This window comes from Squalius cephalus (genome assembly GCF_949319135.1).
Source record: "Squalius cephalus genome assembly, chromosome: 10".
In the NCBI taxonomy this organism is placed as follows: Eukaryota; Metazoa; Chordata; class Actinopteri; order Cypriniformes; family Leuciscidae; genus Squalius; species Squalius cephalus.
This window is the reverse complement of record NC_137131.1, coordinates 565,001-587,500: the sequence shown is the minus strand read 5'-3', so window position 1 is coordinate 587,500 and position 22,500 is coordinate 565,001. Positions and strand designations below refer to the sequence as shown.

Below are 22,500 nucleotides of genomic sequence, written 5' to 3'. Positions count from 1 at the left end.
AACATATTGTAAATGTGATTTTTGGGGCTAAATCTTCAGCACAGCCGTTATGCAGAACAGAGCACACGGCAATGAAGGGGTTAATCGAGGAAAAAATTTGTTTGGATTAATTAATTGCATTGTGTTGAAAATAAATGGATAATTATTGCATAAATATTATTTAGTGCCATAAAATTCCCTCAAAATACATGATATAAAATAAAATAAAATGATAATTTTCAAAAATTGCATACAAATGCATAATAATTACACAAAAATGCATAAATATAACTTAGGACCATACAATTCCCTCAGAATACAAAATATTACAAATATGACTGAACAAAAATGTCAAAACATTGCATTAGAAATGCATAGCATTTATGCAAAAAGAAAGCATAATTATTAATAAAATTCCCACAAAATTCAAAATATTTAAAAATATTATTGAACAAAAATACAATACATTGACTTTACTGGGGAACAAAACATACATTTGCATTGTTTTTGACTGAGGAGTATGAGCCGAGTGACCCCTGAGTGACCCCTGGGTGACCCCTGAGTGACCCCTGAGTGAGGAGCAGCAGCGCTTCAGTGAACAGTCAAAAAATTGCATTAAAAATGCGCAATATGCAAAAAGAATGCATAGTATTTATGCAAAAAAGACTGTGACGGGGAAAAACCATATATTTGTGGTGTTTTAGACGGAGAGGAGCAGGAGCGGCAGCGCATGAGTGACTTAAAGATATGATTGAACAAAAATGTCATACAATTGCATTAAAAATGCACAATATGCTAAACGAATGCATAAATGTTACTTAGTGCCATAAAATTCCCTCAAAATACAAAATATTAAAAATATGATTGAACAAAAATGTCAAAACATTGCATAAAAATTAGGGCTGTCAAAGTTAGCGCGTTAATAACGCGTTAACGCAAAATCATATTAACGGCACAAATTTTTTTAACGCGCGATTAACGCAGCGCGTATTTTCTGTTTGACCCGTGGCCCAACCCCAGTTGGAGAAATGGAGATACAGTGTTGCCAACTTAGCGACATTGCAGACCCCTTTAGCGATTTTTTCCCTTCAACAAAGCGTTATTTAGAACGCTTATTTAGTTTAGTTTCTGAGTAAAAAACTAAACCTTATTTAGTTTCTGAGAATCGCCGGTAGGCTGCTCTTCCAGCACGTGCGCGCACCTCTCTCTCTCTCTCTCTCTCTCTCTCTCTCTCTCTCTCTCTCTCTCTCTCTCTCTCTCTCTCTCTGCGTCTCGCGCGGAGGAGCAGCGCTTTATTCAGTTAAGCACAGATATTATGTTGCTTCTCTAATTTTACAAGTATAGCCGAAATCAGAGCACAGATATAGTCTTTATCTTATGTGAATTTGATTTCACCAGACGACGGCTCGATTATCAGAATTTTTGTGCAGATTAACTTAACATTTTGGAAGGGAGAGCTGGTTATGTTTATTGGGTCGCGTTTCAGTCACCATTTCAAATTCATTCCGTTGTTTGACAACAGAAACAGTTAAATATACCAATGAAAACAGTTTTATTGAGAATTTAGCTTCATCAAAATGGGCACAGAGAGAGACAAACTATGTAATAGGCTAATAAATAACAAATGTACATTTAGCATTTTCAGAAGAGCTGCCCTGTCATGCAAAAATCTAAACATGTTTGTGTTAGTAAATTGCTCAGTGCAAAGAAAGAGAAGTAATGGTAACCTGCCATTTTTTTTGTTCTTTCTACGTGTCTAATAGACATGAACGAGTTCTTTGAAAAACATCTATGGCCTTTGAAACATGTCTCGTCTTTATGCTCTATATTGACTATGTTTTCAATAATAAACATAGGCTACATTTGCATAAAGCATCTATATGTATCCATGCCCACGTTGATTAGAGTATTACAAACTTGAAAAGTATTAATTTAAGGTACATTTAGAACAAATAAAAAAATGTGCGATTAAATGCGATTAATCGCGAGTTAACTCATGACAATATGCGATTAATCGCGATTAAAAAATTTAATCGATTGACAGCCCTAATAAAATACATAATAATTATGCAAAAAGAATACATAAATGTTACTTAGTACCGTAAAATGTCCTCAAAATACAAAATATTACAAATATGACTGAACAAAAATGTCAAAACATTGCATTAGAAATGCATAGCATTTATGCAAAAATAATGCATAATTATTAATTGGTGCTGTAAAATTCCCACAAAATGTAAAATATTTAAAAATATTATTGAACAAAAATGTGATGACAATGAGTGACTTAAAGATATGATTGAACAAAAATGTCATACAATTGCATTAAAAATGCACAATATGCTAAACGAATGCATAAATGTTACTTAGTGCCATAAAAATTCCCACAAAATACAAAATATTTAAAAATACATTTATGATAGAACATAAATATTTTTAAAAAATGCATAAATGTTACTTAGTACCATAAAATTCCCTGAAAATACAAAATATAAAAATTATGATAGAACAAAAATATAAAAATAATGCACAATATGTAAAAAAGAAATGCATAAATATTACTTAGTGTCATAAAATTCCCTCAAAGTACACAATATTAGAAATATTATTGAACAAAAATGTCAAAACATTGCATTGAAAATGAGAAGCATCAGTGTTTGAGTGTCCGTGCTGACAGTGTGCTGATGTGTGCCTCTGTGTTCAGGTGTACACCCCTCGGCCCTCGTCCCTCCAGCGCCCGCGTGCGAGCCGCTTCCAGCCCACGTACCCGTACCTGCCGCACGCCACCATCGACCTGCCGCCCACCATCTCTCTGTCGGACGGGGAGGAGCCTCCGCCGTACCAGGGCCCGTGCTCCCTCCAGCTGCGGGACGCCGAGCAGCAGCTGGAGCTCAACCGTGAGTCTGTGCGCGCGCCGCCCAACCGCACCGTGTTCGACCGCATCACGGCCCCGCCCGCCTACTGCCAGGTCATAGGTCACTGCTACCACCCGGGCTCGCACGCACACACACACACTCAGCTCATTCAGATCAGCCGGACGGACACACGCAATACAGACAAACTCAACGCACAGCAGGTCTGATGACGTCAGCGATCCAGAGTCCCGTTCGTCCGGGTGGAGAATCGGAGGAAAACAGGCTCATCTCCGGTCTGGCCTTTTCCTTTAGACGAGACAGACTTCCTATATATATATATATACTGCATATTACACACAGCAGGTCTGATGACGTCAGCGATCGTGGAAAATCAGGCAGTTGCACAAGAGACTCACGAGAGCTCACGGATTCACTCCGGTCTTGCCTTTTCACTCAGACCTTTACACACACACACACACACACACACACACACATATATATATATTTACATGTCATGTGTCCTCAATGCTCTTAGCTTTTCTGACGACCTTTCTCAGCTCCTCGCGGGATTATTCCTCGGAGAACAATCCCTACGCCATCTCGTTTTCCAGCACTAATATCTAAACGTTCTCAAATCAAGACATTTACTGGAGAAGTTCGACAGCGAGTGAAGATATCACGTCTGAAAATCATCAACATGAGTTTAAAACGGGAACTAATGTCTGCTAGCGGAGTCTGGGAAATGAACTGAATTCAAAGGGAAAACGATTATTTCTCCGACTCAGTGGCAGATATCAGCTGGTGTTTTAAGCACAGACTCACTTAAAGACCTGATTTCAGAGCGCTGAGATGTTTGTGCTGGACATCACGATGATAAACTGAGAAAGATCATGTTCTGCAGCGTAGAAACACTCTCTTCCTTTCAGGGTTTGCTCTCGTCTTCAGTTCTTCTTCTGGAAAGACGCTTCATTACGCATCACTAGTTTCGCATTAGATGCACAATATCGAGATTTATTCTGATGTGTGTGTGTGTGTGTGTGTGTGTGTGTGTGTGTGTGTGTGTGTGTGTGTGTGTGTGTGTGTGTGTTTGCTGTCAGAGAGAGCGTTTGCCAACAACAATACGCAGGTTCATGCGTTACTCTGTGTGTGTGTGTGTGTGTGTGTGTGTGTGTGTGTGTGTATGTGTGTGTGTATAGGCTACTATATGAATATATATACATGTGTATGGAAAGCTTAAGAAAAGCAAAACTTAAAAGCACGATTTTAGAGTTATTTATATAAATGTCTAAAATTGCACTATTTTTAATATTACGATACGGTCGGTCCACAGATAGTGTGTGTGTGTCCTGGACTGGGATTAACCTGTTAATTCCCATCATCCGGACCAGAAGCCTTTGCTTCCCAGATCTGAGAGAGTAGCTCTAGATTACTAGTGTAGTTTCATGTCTCAGATGTGTTCGCCTTAATTTTATTCTGTATTCTAGAAATCTGAATTCACAATCATTGGTGTTTAGAAGCGAAGGATTCCTTGTGTTCGGCTGCGGCGTCTCTTATAGCACTTTACCGAGAGGAAAACAATCCACACCTGTAGCCGTGAACGAGCACAAACGCAAACCAATATGCAAACGCTCCGTCGTGTGACGACGCTCGCAGAACTGGAATCACGTCGTGGGAATGTTGCGGGAAGATCCACCAGGAGAGAGTTGATTCACTCGACTCAATGAGTCACTGAATCAATGAGTCACTGAATCAACTGAATCAATGAGTCACTGAATCAATGAGTCAATGAGTCAATGGATCAACTGAATCAATGAGTCACTGAATCAGAATCAGAATCGCTGCCAAACGGTGACTCTCGCGAACTGCAAAAAATGCTTTTCTTACTCAGTATTTTTGTCTTGTTTCCAGTCCAAATATCAAACATTCCTTAAATCAAGATGCATTTACTAAAGTAGTAAAACGACATAAGATATTAAGTCTTGTTTTCTGGGGAAATAAATCAAAATCAAGTGAGTTTATGCTCAAAACAAGCAAAATGATCTGCCAATGGGGTCAGAAAAAGAATCTTGTTTGTGTTTGAATTAACATTATTTTTCTGACACATTGGCGGATCATTTTGCTTGTTTTCAGCATAAACTCTCTTGATTTTGATGAATTCCCCCGGAAAACAGGACATAAAACCTTATGTCATTTTACTCATCTAGTAAATGCATCTTGATTCAAGAAGTTTTAGATATTTGCACTGGAAACCAGACAAAAACCCTTAAGTAGGAAAAGATTCCCATGATTCAGTCTGTGCTCGTCCGTCCCGGCGGGGGATATCGGGTCGGATTTTGCCGTGTTCGGTTTTATTCCAGAGAAACGCTTCTAACTGGAAGTCAACAGCTGGAGAGAGAAACTGCGAAAGACTCATTCTGGTTATTATGATGTTTCATAAATGATGCTTTTGGCATTTCTGTAAATCAAGTTCCATATTATCAGCGAAATGCGTTTCTTTACTCTGTTTAGATTCCAAACTAGTGCATTTATAACATATTCCACATATATTTCTTCATGTGCATTTGGCATTTCTGGATGATATAATATATGATGCATTTGTTATTTCAGATCATAGTATCGTGTGCTCTAGTTAGCTTTTGCCTTTGGTATTCCTGTAATATCTGTATTCCTGCTGCGTATGATATATGATGCATTTGGCATTTCTATAATGTATATTCCATAAATGCACATCCCGTCGGCGCGGGTCGTTCTCTCTCCAGCGTCACGTCTTCCCTTCAGAGACGCCCGTTTTGTGCCCTCCGAGATGCCAGTGTGTCACATGACCCAGTCAGCCAATCAGGCGGCCGTTGACAGGAAGTGACATTGTATGCATGATGATGATGATGATGATGATGATGATGATAGTGGAGAGAGTTGCAATATACCGACTATTGGCCTTTTGATAAAGTAGTTTAGCGCAGATTAAATATATAGTTGTTTTATGTTATTGTTGCTTCTTTTTGTTAAAGAAAGGCCAGATGTGTGAGTGATGTTCTCACTGATGAAGACGAGCGCCGCTCCTGAAGAAACGTGCCTTCAGTCCCGTGTGTGTTTGCCTCGGCGTGTGATGCATGTGATCTGGTGAGAGTTTCAGCACGAGACGACACACACACGCCAGGACGTCCGCTCTTCCTCGTGTTGCTCTCAGTGTGTGTGTGTGTGTGTGTGTGTGTGTGTGTGTGTGTGTGTGTGTGTGTGTGTGTGGATGAGCGATCGCTGGTGTGTGTTCTGAAGGTTTTCCATCTGCTTCATTCCCTGGTTTCAGGATGAACTCCTCTAGAGATCCCAGCTGATGTTGGGAACGGGAATCTTCTGCGTTCGGATCTACACACGTGTTGTCGTCAGTAATAACTGCTTACATGTAACTCTTATTTTTATTTTTATTTATATCAGAAGCTGAAAGTGTTACCGGATGTTTCTCTTTGGGACTGTGTCTATCTCACACACACCATGTTATACAATCTGATGCATTTCAATTTAGCTGCCAAATAAACAAATAAAACCTTTTATAAAATATGTAATGCATTGAGTTGTTATTTATTCCTCTTTTGCGTTTACATGCATCAGTAGATGATGTTTGATGATGAATTAATATCAATATGAAGCACATCAACAGCCATAGTGAATTAAATTTTCAGATGTCTGTATTATGTTCAACTTTAACCCTGTAAAGCCTGACATGTCAAATAATCAGTTTATTGAACCCTTAGACAAAATATAAAAGTTTGCATGTTTGATGTTGAGGATCATATTTGATCCATCAGGACTTTATGGCTCATATAGTCTGATATAGTGAGAATATGGAGGACATTTTTTGAAAATGAGATCTTTATAACAGTATAGCAGATATTGACATGAAATGCATATAAATATCAATATCTGCCAATAATATGTCTTAGTAAGATGATATTTAAATGCTTAGTTTATGATCTGTAGTTTTAAAACATATAATGCAATGCAATACAACGATGAACAAATAACCCTTCCTCAAAAGCCTGATGATCATATTTGATACTCATGATTTTTTAGAATAAATTATTATGAATAATCAAGTAAACCTGCTTCAGTCCAGCTGAAATATTACTAACAATATCAAAGTTATTCTCATATTTACTTGATAAAAATCAGATTTCAGATCATAAAGACACGAGCTGAAGGACGTTTGTACAATTAAACTAAAAGACTTTTACTTTCTAAAAGAGTCTAAACTGTCAGAGGCAGAAGGACTGGAGGAGACTGACAGGTTTATCAGATCATGTTCAATATTTAGAGCTCATATCAGATATGATGCCGCTCGTTGAGGGTTCAGTAGTCTTGTGTTTCCAGCAGGTGGCGCTACAGTACACGCAGTTCATGCTCCTGTCCAGCAGAGGGCAGGCTCGTGTCATCAGTGATCTTCCTCATGAACTCTCCTCATGTTCTTCACATGAGAATCATCTGAGCTCTTCAGGACATTCGGTTATGATTTAGGATTTGCACATTTTAGCACTGAAAGAAACGTAAAATATACCATCAGTTAATACTTTACAGACATTAATCTCCCACTGTATGAAGATTCCTCTCATGCACTTCATTATCAAATATTCATCAGTAAATGCATTTATGTTCTTATAGATCGAGTCTGAAGCTGAAACGCTCTTAATCAGTTCCTTTAATTCAGGTTTATGTACTTTATTTACATGATTGTTGTTTACATGCAAGAAAAAGAAATATACAATATAACAAATAACAATGAAATATAGTGTTAAAATAAACTCTGCTAAGTAATTAATAATAAACAGATCTTAATAATATCTCAATAAAAATAATAAAATTAATAATCAATAAGTTAAATGATGTAATAAAATGTAAATATAAATTAATAATAAACAAATAATCCTTTATTTGTGTGTTGTTGTTCATATGACATGAACTGCTATTAAAGTTCAAGTTAATTCACCTCGTCTTCCACTATTTACAGTCGATCGATTCATTAATAATCTAATTAGAGGCTGTTCTGATTGATTAATAATTATTCAGCTTTGATGAAATAACAAAGAATTAATTTAACTCTTGATAATTTAATACAGAGTTAAGCAGAAGTGTAGTCTGTTTAATGGAGTATGACTGAAATGTTTTAACTACGTGTGTTTAGTAGAAAAATATAATAAATATATATAATGAAAATATTTAAGTACCCTAAAATATAACTTTTAATAGAACATGACAAATGATTTAATAGTAATATTTTATTTTAGGGTGAAGTAGTTACACGTTACTACATGTATATGTACTGTAGTAATAACAGTAAATTATCCATAACTGCAGAAGTAACTAACCCTATAACTGTAACTCTACATTAACTACATTTAATTAATATTACTCCATACTTAGAGTAAGTACAGTGTAACTACGTCCCCTTAAAATAAAGTGTCACTTTTTTAACTATAGGTGTTTAATAGGAAAATAATAATAATTGATTGAAGAGAAATAAATAAAAGCGACGGACTAACGGAATGTTCTCAGAACGTTCTGTCAAGGTTCCCTCAAAGTCATACAAACGTTCTTCCAGTAACATTAATAGAACGTTCATTATCTGGGCTTTAATAATTTTAGCACGTTAGCATTAAAACATTATTTATACGCCGTTTTTAACTGAAACATTTTAGCTGGACGTTCCTTTAAATGCTACTTCAGAACGTTCAGAAAACATTCAAAAGCAACATTCCCATAATGCTGGAAGATTAAGAATGATACAATAGACAACGTTCACATAACCAAGAAAAAACGTTGTTTTTTAAAAGGGGCATTTTGAACGATCAAAAATAATATTTTTCATAACTTAATGGAAACGCCAGCTAAGCGTTCTTCGAGCATATGTCTGTCGGGTCATCTGATCATCCGACTCACACCGGATCATTCCTCGAGTCTCTGGTTTGAACTTCAGCGGCTCGTAAACTTTGATCGTGTGTTGAAATCTCTGTTCAACAGTTATTGCTGCGATAAGACGTGTTCCCTGAGTTGTGGAATCTCAATTAGCCTATCCAGTAAAGAGGAACATCTTGTTCATTCAGAGGTCGTGAGCTGCCAGTCTCCTGTTGTCGGTCACAGGTGTGAGTCCGTGTCGAGACCGCAGAACGCGCTCAGATAACAGCAGAAAACATGTTGTTCCTGAAGGGCTTCCGTCAGCAGAGCTCTGTCTTCAGTGTGTTTGACCTGCACTAAACAACACACACACACACACACACACACACGTCTCAGACAAATCATTACTTTTGAATGTTCTCTGAACGTTACTTTTGAATGTTCTCTGAATGTTACTTTGAATGTTCTCTGATCGTTACTTTTGAATGTTCTCTGAATGTTACTTTTGAATGTTCTCTGAATGTTACTTTTGAATGTTCTCTGATCGTTACTTTTGAATGTTCTCTGAATGTTACTTTTGAATGTTCTCTGATCGTTACTTTTGAATGTTCTCTGATCGTTACTTTAGAATGTTCTCTGATCGTTACTTTTGAATGTTCTCTGAACGTTACTTTAGAATGTTCTCTGAACGTTACTTTTGAATGTTCTCTGAACGTTACTTTTAAATGTTCTCTGATCGTTACTTTTGAATGTTCTCTGATCGTTACTTTTGAATGTTCTCTGAACGTTACTTTAGAATGTTCTCTGAACGTTACTTTTGAATGTTCTCTGAACGTTACTTTAGAATGTTCTCTGATCGTTACTTTTGAATGTTCTCTGATCGTTACTTTTGAATGTTCTCTGATCGTTACTTTAGAATGTTCTCTGATCGTTACTTTTGAATGTTCTCTGATCGTTACTTTTGAATGTTCTCTGAACGTTACTTTAGAATGTTCTCTGAACGTTACTTTTGAATGTTCTCTGAACGTTACTTTAGAATGTTCTCTGATCGTTACTTTTGAATGTTCTCTGAACGTTACTTTAGAATGTTCTCTGATCGTTACTTTTGAATGTTCTCTGATCGTTACTTTTGAATGTTCTCTGATCGTTACTTTTGAATGTTCTCTGAATGTTACTTTTGAATGTTCTCTGAACGTTATTTTAGAATGTTCTCTGAACGTTACTTTTGAATGTTCTCTGATCGTTACTTTTGAATGTTCTCTGAACGTTATTTTAGAATGTTCTCTGATCGTTACTTTTGAATGTTCTCTGATCGTTACTTTTGAATGTTCTCTGAACGTTATTTTAGAATGTTCTCTGATCGTTACTTTTGAATGTTCTCTGATTGTTACTTTTGAATGTTCTCTGAACATTACTTTTGAATGTTCTCTGAACGTTACTTTTGAATGTTCTCTGATCGTTACTTTTGAATGTTCTCTGAATGTTACTTTTGAATGTTCTCTGAACGTTACTTTTGAATGTTCTCTGATCGTTACTTTTGAATGTTCTCTGAACGTTACTTTTGAATGTTTTCTGAACGTTATTTTTGAATGTTTTCTGAGCGTTACTTTTGAATGTTCTCTGATCGTTACTTTTGAATGTTCTCTGAGCGTTACTTTTGAATGTTCTCTGATCGTTACTTTTGAATGTTCTCTGAGCGTTACTTTTGAATGTTCTCTGAACGTTACTTTTGAATGTTCTCTGAGCGTTACTTTTGAATGTTTTCTGAACGTTATTTTTGAATGTTTTCTGAACGTTACTTTTGAATGTTCTCTGAACGTTACTTTTGAATGTTCTCTGATCGTTACTTTTGAATGTTTTCTGAGCGTTACTTTTGAATGTTCTCTGAATGTTACTTTTGAATGTTTTCTGAACGTTACTTTTGAATGTTCTCTGATCGTTACTTTTGAATGTTCTCTGAATGTTACTTTTGAATGTTCTCTGATCGTTACTTTTGAATGTTCTCTGAATGTTACTTTTGAATGTTCTCTGAACGTTACTTTTGAATGTTCTCTGATCGTTACTTTTGAATGTTCTCTGAATGTTACTTTTGAATGTTCTCTGAACGTTACTTTTGAATGTTCTCTGATCGTTACTTTTGAATGTTCTCTGAGCGTTACTTTTGAATGTTCTCTGAATGTTACTTTTGAATGTTTTCTGATCGTTACTTTTGAATGTTCTCTGATCGTTACTTTGAATGTTCTCTGATCGTTACTTTTGAATGTTCTCTGAATGTTACTTTTGAATGTTCTCTGAACGTTACTTTTGAATGTTCTCTGAACGTTACTTTTGAATGTTCTCTGATCGTTACTTTTGAATGTTCTCTGAACGTTACTTTTGAATGTTCTCTTAATGTTACTTTTGAATGTTCTCTGATCGTTACTTTGAATGTTCTCTGATCGTTCTGAAACAAGTAGCAACACTTAAAAAAACGTCAGATCAAATCATTATTGAGTTTTTTTAGGTGTTCAGAATAGAGTTTCAGTCAGCGGATTCTGTATGTTAATAAATTAGGATTTATTAACATACTATATCATTTGTAAACTCATTTCTCCACTATATGGACACCGTCCAACATGTTTCTCATTCCCTAGAAAGGCAGTTATTGGCAGCAGAACGAGTCGAGCGTCAGCAGCTCATTATCTGACGTTATATGAGGGTGAGAACATGCCCCATTTACCCAGCATGCACTGCTCCGGCAGATAACGCTCCAGCTGAAGTCCACGCTTCTGTCGCTCATCCAGCATTATCACTCGCATGAGCAAATACGCTTGAGCTTATGAACATTACACAAGTTTGACGAGCGTCAGTATGAATGAACTTCGTCACTGCAATTGATGTGAATGTGATGTAATGTTCACATGAAGGTCATGAACCCGTCCAGAGAGACACTGTAAGTGTCTTAACTTATTCACATTCATTACAGCACATTTTATTTAAACATTCAAGATGATGAATGTTCTACTATATATATATATATATATATATATATATATATATATATATATGTGTGTGTGTGTGTGTGTGTGTGTGCAACACACCGCAAAACATGCTCTTTCTCAGTGTTTCGGTTTTTCCAGCACAAATATCTAAACATTCTTAAATCAAGATTAATTTACTGGAGAAGAAGTCTTGATTACTGAAAAAAATCATCAGTTTGGGCTTAAAACAAGAACAAATATCTGCCAATGGAGTCTGAAAAATCACCTTGTTTTCCATCCTAACAGCTTCATACTGAGCGATGAAGAAGATCTTGTGTTCCTTCAGGAGAGATTCAAGAACCATAACGATTACTAAATGAGTAAAGTTTGATGACAAAAGGTCTGAAAGTTTAAAATAACTTTTAAAAGCTTGAAGGTTTTACTCAGAACACTCCGTGTTAGCATGATTTAAAGTCCCCCTGTAGTCAATCATTTTATCCCTTAAAACTCATCTTTGATCACCAGAATTACATATTTAAAAGTTTTTTCCTTGAAAAAAAATCTTCATGCCTTAAAATATCCTGAAAGTAACTCGACACCCTTGCCTCATTTAGTATGCGTGGTTCTATGAATATGCAAATGAGCCCGCCTCCACTCACTCACTCAGCTCAGAGATCCACTGGTTGACGATCACACGTTGATCTGATTGGTTACAAGGTAGTTTGTGACGTCAGAAACACCAGCGATTTCAAAGCGTGTTTTTGAGACTGTCTTTGGTTCACTGCAGTTTTAAGGAGGAAATACTCAGCAATGCTGTCGACTTATGAACTTACACATGCTTTGTCTTAAAGCAGATTAAAAACACCACATAGACACATAAACAACATTAAAAGCTGGATTTTCACCACAGGGGGTCTTTAAAGCTATTTCGGACCTGAATACCACTGCATCCAGAGACACATACAATATGGATGCAGTTTTTTTTTTTTTAAATGCCCAAAATTATTAATGTCTCTATTAAAACTGGAGAATTTCCAGATACTTGGAAAAAACACTAGTTAAGCCGGGAATACTGCAGATGCCAGTAACTATCGACCAATTATTCTAGTCCCGGTAGCATCTAAAATATTGGAAAAAATAGTTTCAGAACAACTAATTAAATATTTAGAAACGCATCTCTTCCTGCACCCACAACAGTGCGGTTCCAGACAGAATCACCTGACAAAGGAAATATGGTGAGCGCAGTGTTCCTGGACCTAAAGAAGGCTATCGAGACCGTTTTGAGCAGGCACTCTTATGGTTTGAGTCATATCTACAGGGAACCCTGTGTTGTTATTGATCATGTAAAATGGTGACAGGAATCCCTCAGGGAACTGTACTGGGGCCTGTTCTCTTTAGCTGTACATGAACACACTTCTTGAGGTTGGGCTTCAGATGTACTGTATGCCGACGACACTGTGGTTTATCTGGCCGGCAAAAACCCTGCTGTGATCCGTAGTAAATTAACAAAGTCTTGATAAAGTGTCAGTTTGGCGAAATGGATCCTGTTTGACACTGAATACAAAGAAAACCAAAAACATGTGCTTTTTGTATATATAAAAAAGACACCAACAGCAAACAAATTAAACATTGAAACCAAAGGTGAAATCACTGAACAAATCGAACAGGAGAAATATTTAGGAGTGATATTAGACTCTAAAAGTCACATCAAAAGCCTATCTTTAAAAATGAAGGCCAGAATAAATTGTTTTAGGATGATCAGGAATAGTTTAACATTTGAATGTGCTTATGTCTTTTTAAGTACAATGATTCTGTCCCAGCTGTCCATTTCACCACTGTCCAGCCAAACACCCTAAACCTCTCGAACGGCTTTATAATCGAGCTTTTAACATTTTAGATAAAAAGCCCATCAGATTTCATCACTGTTCTATTTTAGCTAAACACAAAATCTTACATTTTATGAATTTTTGTATCTTTAGCCATATAAATCTTGTATTTAAATGTTTGAATAGACTTGCCCTCGAGCCACTTTGTATTTTTGTAAACAGACTGCAAAGTTAGAGATCTACGAGAGCATGTGGAGTACACTTAGAGATAATAAAAGATAAAGACTTTACTATCTACCTTCAAAAAACACAATCCTGATCAACAGTGTGATCGCACATGTCAAAACGTGTTATCTGTGCTGATCTTTTATTGTATTCACTGTTTATGTTTTCATCTAGTGTAATATTTAATATAAAAAGCCCTTCTAGGGACAGGTGTGATACACTAACACTGTGATACTGACATGGGATTGCTTCGAGAAGATAATCTATGTTCACTGTATCCGTCCCTATCAAATAAACTATAAATAAATAAATAATCTTTGCTAGTGATAGATAGCTTAATACTCAATAAGTCTTGATAGAAAAGATATAGCATTCGAGTCTGAGCAGAGTTTGGAGTGTTGGCTTTGTCAAGCGATCTATATTAGTCCACGATATCGTTCTGTTTACTCTCAGATTTGTCGTCTGTCCCTTTAAATGCCCGAGATCTTAAAGCAGGATGGGTTCTGATTGGCTGATAATGTTTGCATTGTTCATCAGTGATTCTGATGATATCGTTCCTCTGTGTCGATATTGTTAGTCGTGGAGTGACTCTGTTCTTTTATTTACAACGATTCCTATAAATGTTTATTTATCGTTATAGTTATCGCTCTTGCTGATGAATTCACACTTGTGTTTGTAATTTGCAGTGGAACATTTTGTCTCTAGTCTGCCAATATAATTTCACACATGACAGTAAGTATTAAAAGGTGAGAAATCATAATTGCTCTCATTACAGGATTCTGTTATGCTCTTAAAGTCTCTTGTTTCTGCTTGCTCTGAATGTGTTTCTGTACTGTGTGTAAATCAAAGCATATGTACAGTATTCATGTGATGTATGATTTATGTATATGTACGTTTATAAATGTAGCACAACATTTCCATCGTCTCCAGTGACAATGAAGCTCACTGTGATTAAAACACAAATACTAGATGTACAGTTAAATATCTTTATTATTAATATCTAGATGGATAATAAGTAGATCTAGATATCAAAAGTCACAGAAATACAAAAATAATTTAAGACATTTAGAAAAATGAAATGGTTGCAAACAGTTTAAAGTTTTCCGCCATAAAGCCTCCCGCTGAATATATAAATGTGAACATGTAGTTGCACATTTTGCATCAATAATTTATAAGGTTAAATAACAAACAGTCCTTTAATTTCATTCATAGATGTCATCAGATCTTCTGTCAGCTCCATCTGTGGAAGCTCTTCTTCTGAATTTGTTTTCACACAATTTCACAAGTTTATATCTCACAATTCCAAAAATGTCCTCAGAATTCCGAGTTTATATCTCACAATTCTGACTTTTTTCCTCAGAATTCCAAGTTTATTTCTTACAATTAAATTTTTTTCCTTGGAATTCCTATTTTTTTCCTCACAATTACGACTTTTTCACCTCAGAATTCCGAGTTTAAGTGTTACATTTCTGAGAAAAAAAACATAATTGGAAGATAAAAAGTAGCAATTACCCTTTTTTTAATCTTTTTTTTTAAATTCCATGGTGGGTTCAGCCACTGATTAGAGGGCTACAAATATTAAAAGTCCTAAAGTGAGAGTGTGATGTTTGCTGAACGGCTCTACAGCAGTTTCTCACAGCCGTCTCACTCTCTGCTCCAGCATCTCCAGCTGTCGCTCCATCTCTCCGGGCAGGTCCTGGTTAACCTCGCGCTGGAAGTACGCTCGGATCTCCTCCACCTCCCGGGTCCAGAACTGGGCTGAGATGTGGAAGAGCTGATCCAGGTCCAGGTCCGATGGGAGACCTCTGAGGTTCAGGTCGACGGGCAGGAACCCGACGGCGCTGGGCATCGCTTCGGCCTCGCCACTCACCCTGCGGAACATCCACTCCAGCACTCGGATGTTCTCCCCGAACCCGGGCCACAGGAACCGGCCCGACGTGCTCTTGCGGAACCAGTTGACGTGGAAGATCTTGGGCAGTTTGGCCTCGGGACGATCCTGCATGCTCAACCAGTGCGACAGATACTGACCGAAGTTATAGCCGAAGAACGGGCGCATGGCAAACGGGTCGTGCATGATGACTTTACCTGGACACACAGCAACACACACTGCTTTACTATCTCAGCACTTTCATTCACTCTCGTTAGTTAATGCATTAGTTGAAATGAACTAATTATGAGCAATATTGTTAGTGCATTAACTCACCAGTGTGTTCGGCGGCCGCCGTGGCTTCGGATCTCATGGCCGCTCCCACAAACACTCCGTGCGACCAATCGAAGGCCTCGTACACCAGTGGGACGCCCTCGGGCCGACGCCCACCGAAGATCACGGCCTCGATGGGAACGCCTTCGGGAGACTCCCACTGCGGGTCGATGATGGGACACTGGCCGGCCGGTGTGCAGAAGCGCGAGTTGGGATGAGCGCACGGCTCGCCTGGAAGAGACACGGAGAGAAGTCGTTATCATCGTAGTTCAACGAGTCGGACGAGAGAAGAGAGAAGAGAGACGTGAGTGACAGAACCGAATAAATTGTAATTGTGATTACCGTCCTCCGGCGTCCAGGGCCGGTTCTTCCAGGACTTCAGTGTGGTTCCCTCGGGCAGATCCTCATCCATGCCTTCCCAGAAAACCCCGCCGGCGCTGGTCTCGGCCACGTTGGTGAAGATGGTGTTCTGCCGGATGGTGTCCATGGCGTTCGGGTTGGTTTTGGTGGAGGTTCCTGGAGCCACACCGAAGAAACCGTTCTCTGGGTTGATGGCTCTGAGATTCCCTTCAACACAACAACAGAGGACGTCAAAACAAAGAGCAAAAACTGCATATTTCTTCTCAGTAATAAACATATGATGATGCGTTCATATATTTCTTGATGTAAACTCGTAATTATGAGATATAAAGTCGCAATTATCTTTTAAAATGTTTTATTCTGTGGCGGAAACAAGCTTCCATAAAAGTCAGTGTGTTTTTTGGATGTTTTTAAAGCTTATTTTCTGCAATAACCCAAAAAATCCTATTGGGTTTTTGTGGAGGGACCTTCACACACACACACACACACCATCACTGAACACTAACACCACTATCTGTACCTTCGGTGTCGAACTTCATCCAGGCGATGTCGTCTCCCACACACTCCACCTTCCAGCCCGGGAGAGAAGGCTTCAGCATGGCCAGGTTAGTTTTCCCACAAGCGCTCGGGAACGCCGCCGCAAAATACTTCTTCTGTCCCGCCGGGTTCGTGATGCCCAGGATCTGCAGGAACACATCATACTCGCGTTACTCGTTATAGGAGGAAACCGAATCAGGGATAGCAGTATCTGTGAGTGTTTAATGGAGCTGTCAATCAAGCTGTCCAAAAATGTGTTTTTAGTGTTATCTGCAGATATTTGGATCTCAACTCTTTTTTGCATTCAATTTGAATTTATTTAGTTGCTGTTTTAACATTTTCATTTATGCATTTGGCAGACGCCTTTATACGCAGTGACTTACAATGCATAAAAAAATATATATTCATCTGTTTTTGTAAGAAATACATATGCTTCTTGATATTGCAAACTTTATTATGTAAATGTATTAAAATGTTGTTTTTATTAAATATATTTACACTGAGAGTGACTTTAGTTGAGTTGTGGATGTGATGTGAGTTTGTTTGAGACTGACCAGCATGTGTTCGGCCAGCCAGCCCTCCTCTTTAGCGATCCGAGACGCGATCCGAAGAGCGAAACACTTCTTTCCCAGCAGAGAGTTCCCACCGTACCCACTGCCGAACGACACGATGCTCCTCTGGTCCGGGATGTGAGCGATCAGCGTGAGATCCGGGTTACATGGCCAGTTATTCACCAGCGGCTCTGAGAGAGAGAGGGGGGGGGGGGGTATTTTATTTTTCATTATTATTATTATTTATGTATTTCATTTTTTATTGCATAGTGTTATTAATGCTTTGGCAATGTAAAGATTTCTTTCACCATGCCAAAAAAGCTATTTGAATCTTGGAGAGAGAGAGAGAGAGAGAAACAGAGACAGAGAGAGAGAGAGAGAGAGACACAGAGGGGGGAGAGGGGGAGAGGGGGAGAGGGGGGAGAGGGGGAGACAGAGAGAGAGAGAGAGAGAGAGAGAGAGAGAGACAGAGGGGGGAGAGGGGGAGACAGAGAGAGAGAGACAGAGAGCTAGAGATATTCAGGAATCTCACTAGTACTCACTCTTGAGGGGAAGTGGGCATCCGACGGAGTGAAGGCATCTCACGAACTCCCCGTTCCCGAGCGCGTTCAGAACGGGTTTGCCCACGCGGGTCATGATCCTCATACTGGCCACAACATACGGGGAATCGGTCAGTTCCACGCCGATCTTCGAGAGCGGAGATCCGACCGGGCCCATGCTGAACGGGATCACGTACATCACACGACCTGAGGACGTACATTACGGGAACGTTACATCGTATCATTCTTCAAACATTACGGGAACGTTACATTCTATCACTCTTCAAACATTACGGGAACGTTACATTCTATCATTCTTCAAACATTACGGGAACGTTACATTGTATCATTCTTCAAACATTACGGGAACGTTACATCGTATCATTCTTCAAACATTGCGGGAACGTTACATTGTATCATTTCATTCAACATTATGAGAACGCTTTGAAATCGCTGGTGTTTCTGACGTCACAAACTACCTTGTAACCAATCAGATCAACGTGTGATCGTCAACCAGTGGATCTCTGAGCTGAGTGAGTGAGTGGAGGCGGGGCTCATTTGCATATTCATAGAACCGCGCATACTAAATGAGGCAAGGGTGTCGAGTTACATTCAAGATATTTTAAGGCATGACGATTTAAATGTGTCTTTTTGGTGAGTTAAAGGGAGTTTAAGGGATAAAATGATTGGCTACAGGGGGACTTTAAGGTTCCTGGACGCTTGTGTACCTTTCATGCACCCGGGGAAGCGCAGGTTCATGGCTTTGTCCCATTCCTCGGGCGACATCCATCGGCCGAGTTCACTGACGCCTCCTCCTCGAGGTGAAGGAACCGTGTCTCGCTGCTCCGGGGTCACGATCACCGTCTTACTCTCGACTCGGGCCACGTCTCGTGGGTCTGTGCGCGCCAGCCAGCTGAAGAACACCAGAGAGACTCAAACACTGGAAAACTGCAGTCACACCTGATCCTGATCTGGGAAACTGCAGTCACACCTGATCCTGATCTGGAAAACTGCAGTCACTACACCTGATCCTGATCTGGGAAACTGCAGTCACTACACCTGATCCTGATCTGGGACACTGCAGTCACTACACCTGATCCTGATATATGATGTGCTCCAGCGCTGCTGAAAGGCTGTTTAACCCTCTGGTGTTCTTCACATGTGAGAAGTGAGAATTTTAGGTCAAAAACGCCTGAAGAGCAGCAGAGGGTTAAAGCTTCACCTCGTCACTATCATGAGTTTGTGTTTGTCCTGTCAGAGAGGACGCGTGTCGTACCAGTTGTTGTACTTGTGTAGTTGTGTGATGACGCCCTGCTCCTCCAGCAGACTCAGCACGGCCCGGTTCTCCTCGTCGGATCCGTCACAGATGTGGAGCGAGTCCGGCTGGCAGAGACTCACACTGTTCTCGATGAACTCTCGCAGCGCTGGACTCAGATCCGCCGGGACGTCCTGCAGGACTCGGGACTCGGCCCGGCTCTGAGACTGCAGCTGAGGAGGCATGATGATGACGAGGAGTCCTGCAACACACACACCAAACCTGAGACCAAGACTAAAAAACATTTTCGGAAACTGAAATAAAATGAAAAATTCATAATAAATGAAAAACTAAAACTAAATGAAACTAACAGCAGTTACTGAAAAACTAACTGAAATAAATAAAAAAAATTAGCAAAAATAAATAATCGTTTTCGTAATTAATAAGCTGTTTACTGTGGTGGACGATCTGAGCTTTTTAGCTTCGTTTTACTGTTTAAATTGTAATAATTTGGTTCTTTGTTCAATCTGAAACTATTATTTTATTTTTTATTATTAAGATGTCTATCTAAACTAAAACTAACATAACCATTAATGAAACTAACTAAAACTAAACTGAAATTTAAAGCAAAATTGAAAACGATATAAAAAAAATAAAACATTTAAAAATGCAAAACTGTAATAACCTTGCAACACACACACACACACAGTGGGTTCTCTGTTTAATTAGAACCATACAGTAACCTGACACAACTAATATTCAAAGCCTTTTAGACCCCAAACATCATCATCATCATCATCATCATATCTATCTGTTATAAACCCCCAATTTATACAATGAAACATTAATATTATAAATTTAGTTTCTATTTAGTTTCAGTATTATATTTTATTCTGCTTACTTTAGTAATGTACTGTAATGTTCCCTTAACGTTCGCATAACGTTTTTAAAACATTTATAAAGCTGCACCTTTTTGAACATTAAGAAATATTTTTGTTCATCATTTAATCGTTGGAACTTTGATGCACTGTTGAATGCATTATTTACTTGTTAATAATGTAATAGTTAACATTTTTAAGAAAGTAATGTTTAATCAAATGTAATATATTTAACAGATCACTAATATTGTTATATCTTATAATATATAAATATAACAATATAATATATTTTAAAATATATATTATAATCACAGTCTTTTATAATTGTATTAATTTTAATCTAATTTTCTAATTAAGATTTTCTCCAGATTTGTCCCCAGTTTGAAACACCTGCACTCAAATATTATCTCATCCACTGCACGTTGTAAAAGTTTACCTTGAGTGTTGTAGAAGTAAATCAGCAGCTCTTCATCAGTCAGTGAGGATGAGGAGGGTCATCAGTGTTCTGCTCAATGAGTGTGACAGTCAGCCTTATATACAACACTGACCTGAGGAGGAGGAACACACACACCAGGGGCGTAGAATTTAGTAGGGACGCTAGGGACGTGTCCCTACCAATATCCAGTGACACTGATATATCCTTAGCAATAATTTCGATCAAAACTTAAAATATATTTATAATGATGTCCCCGTCCCCACCAATTTCAAAATCAAACCTACGCCACTGACACACACACACACACACACACACACACACACACCAGTTAATCATTGAATCATTTCACTGTTCGTTTGGGAAAATACCTGTTCGGACCGGAGCCTAAATCGACCTTTGACCCGTTCCGACGTGATGCAACAGCTGAACATGCAACGTCACGGAAGAGGAGTGACGTCGTGTGCAGCTCGCGCGCTGATTGGTCGGTGAGCTGGAGGCTCGTCCGCGTGCTCACTCAGCACTTTTTGCGAGAACAAAAACACATTTTAACATTTTATGATGAATTATTCAGTCATCATGTTATAACAACCTACTTCTTGCGCCTTCATCATTTTAAACATTTCATTTCTGTAAATGAGTAAAGGTTTTCTTTATCTGGAGGACATTTAAACTGCTCAGATAAAGTGAACTAGAGAGCAAAATCAGAAACTTGATTTATTTCAGTGTTCCTGGAAGAGCGTTTGGTCATAACTTTGAGAGAACCTGATCAGCTAAAGTTCCAAAGCATGAAAAATAAGTGTAAGTTGCATAACTGGAATTGTCTCGCCATTAAACATAAGAGCATTATGCTGAAGCATGTGGAGGAAGGAGACATGATGTGACTGTCATGAGATGAAAACAAACAAACTCAAGCATGTTGAACAGGACAAGAAGAGTACGTGACAGGCTTATCTGAAGACTTGTGCTTGTTTTGGTTAAAGACCCTCTATTGCAAAGCCTTAAGTCACAAAGAGCGCAGAACACAGAAAGATAAGCACCGGATGGCTTTAACAACATCTGATAAGCTGTGATAAATACAGTCAATGAACAGCTGCATGTTATTCAACAGCTTCAGTTCAAGCAAACTCTCATATTGTCATATTCTGTGTTCTTGTTCATCATCTCAGATCATCAGCTGTAGTTCATGCACTGCCTCAAGAAAATGAACCGGCCATTCATATATTCTTCTTTACTGGCCGTGAAACAGGGAGTTATGACACCAACATTTTGGATACCAGTGAAAATTCATAATTCTCTATTCCAATTTCCGACACCACAGCTAAAACTACTATAGTCTAACTAATATACATTTAAAACATTACTAAAGACAAGTAAAGAGTCTGTAATAAAGTAAGAACAAATAATCAAATTGCAAGCAAAAGCACAAAGAAATACAACATAAAGATACAAATGAAATAAAAAGTGCTTTACAGGTTTTTTTAGGAATCTAACAGTAGTTTTCAGGAACAGAAATGTAATAAAGTAAGCAAATGTAAAATAACATTTTTCACTGTAAATTAAACATCCTTATTAATTAATCCTCATTAAAGTTCCAAAAGTTATTCAGTAAAGAGTGATTTTTCTGTCCTTTGTTGTTTGATTAGCATTAAGGAGCAGCTGCAGGAATATTAGGCCGCTGTCGCTTTAAGAGCGAATGCACAGATCTAATACACTGAGACTGTTACACATGCATGAACTGTTTACGTTCACTTAAGATAAAACCCACTATGTTTACTAGGATACTCACTAGTTTTTGACATAATTGCGTGTGAACACGTCGTTTGCACACACAAAACATCCCACAGCGCGAGAGAAACGACATGAGCTTCCTTCCTCGTCTTCTCGCACTTGAGTATTTAAATTGTCAAGGCTTAAACTTTGGTGACGATGCAGCGCTGGCCTTGTTCACGTTCATGCATTGTTAGAATTCATAAAAATGTTACTCGCCAACTCCGATTAACACTCGTATTTGGTGCA

The 22,500-nt window shown here is 38.4% G+C and overlaps 2 protein-coding genes across 3 annotated transcripts in view; one reads left to right on the top strand and one right to left on the bottom strand.

The window, feature by feature from the left end:
- Positions 1-5,590, top strand: part of pmepa1 (prostate transmembrane protein, androgen induced 1) — a 37,587-nt gene extending 31,997 nt beyond the window's left edge. The window contains exons 4-5 of one of the 2 annotated variants that reach the window (XR_013822488.1): positions 2,684-3,887; positions 3,932-5,590. Coding sequence is in view for 1 of the 2 variants with exons in the window: in XM_079883108.1 (XP_079739234.1) it covers positions 2,684-3,061 (378 nt within the window). In the remaining variant the exon portion in view is untranslated. Of the gene's footprint in view, positions 1-2,683 lie in introns of both variants that reach the window. The other variant, XM_079883108.1, reaches the window with a different exon arrangement.
- A 9,412-nt stretch (positions 5,591-15,002) lies between these two features.
- pck1 (phosphoenolpyruvate carboxykinase 1 (soluble)) lies at positions 15,003-20,803 on the bottom strand. The gene is made up of 9 exons (XM_079884308.1): positions 20,485-20,803; positions 19,192-19,432; positions 18,644-18,828; positions 17,919-18,122; positions 17,380-17,567; positions 16,809-16,971; positions 16,271-16,495; positions 15,932-16,159; positions 15,003-15,813 (listed from the first exon to the last, which is right to left on the bottom strand). Exons 2-9 carry the CDS (start codon positions 19,413-19,415, stop codon positions 15,362-15,364), a joined length of 1,869 nt encoding a protein of 622 aa, XP_079740434.1. The 5' UTR covers positions 19,416-19,432; positions 20,485-20,803; the 3' UTR covers positions 15,003-15,361.
- Between the last annotated feature and the right edge of the window lie 1,697 nt (positions 20,804-22,500).

Bases quoted from the DNA above. Each gene is read 5' to 3' on its own strand.
- pck1 (XM_079884308.1), bottom strand. From the start codon at position 19,415: ATGCCTCCTCAGCTGCAGTCTCAGAGCCGGGCCGAGTCCCGAGTCCTG. The intron at 18,829-19,191 runs GTACGACACGCG...GGTGTTCTTCAG, and splicing joins CTACACAAGTACAACAACTG to CTGGCTGGCGCGCACAGACC. The intron at 18,123-18,643 runs GTACACAAGCGT...GTACGTCCTCAG, and splicing joins CTTCCCCGGGTGCATGAAAG to GTCGTGTGATGTACGTGATC.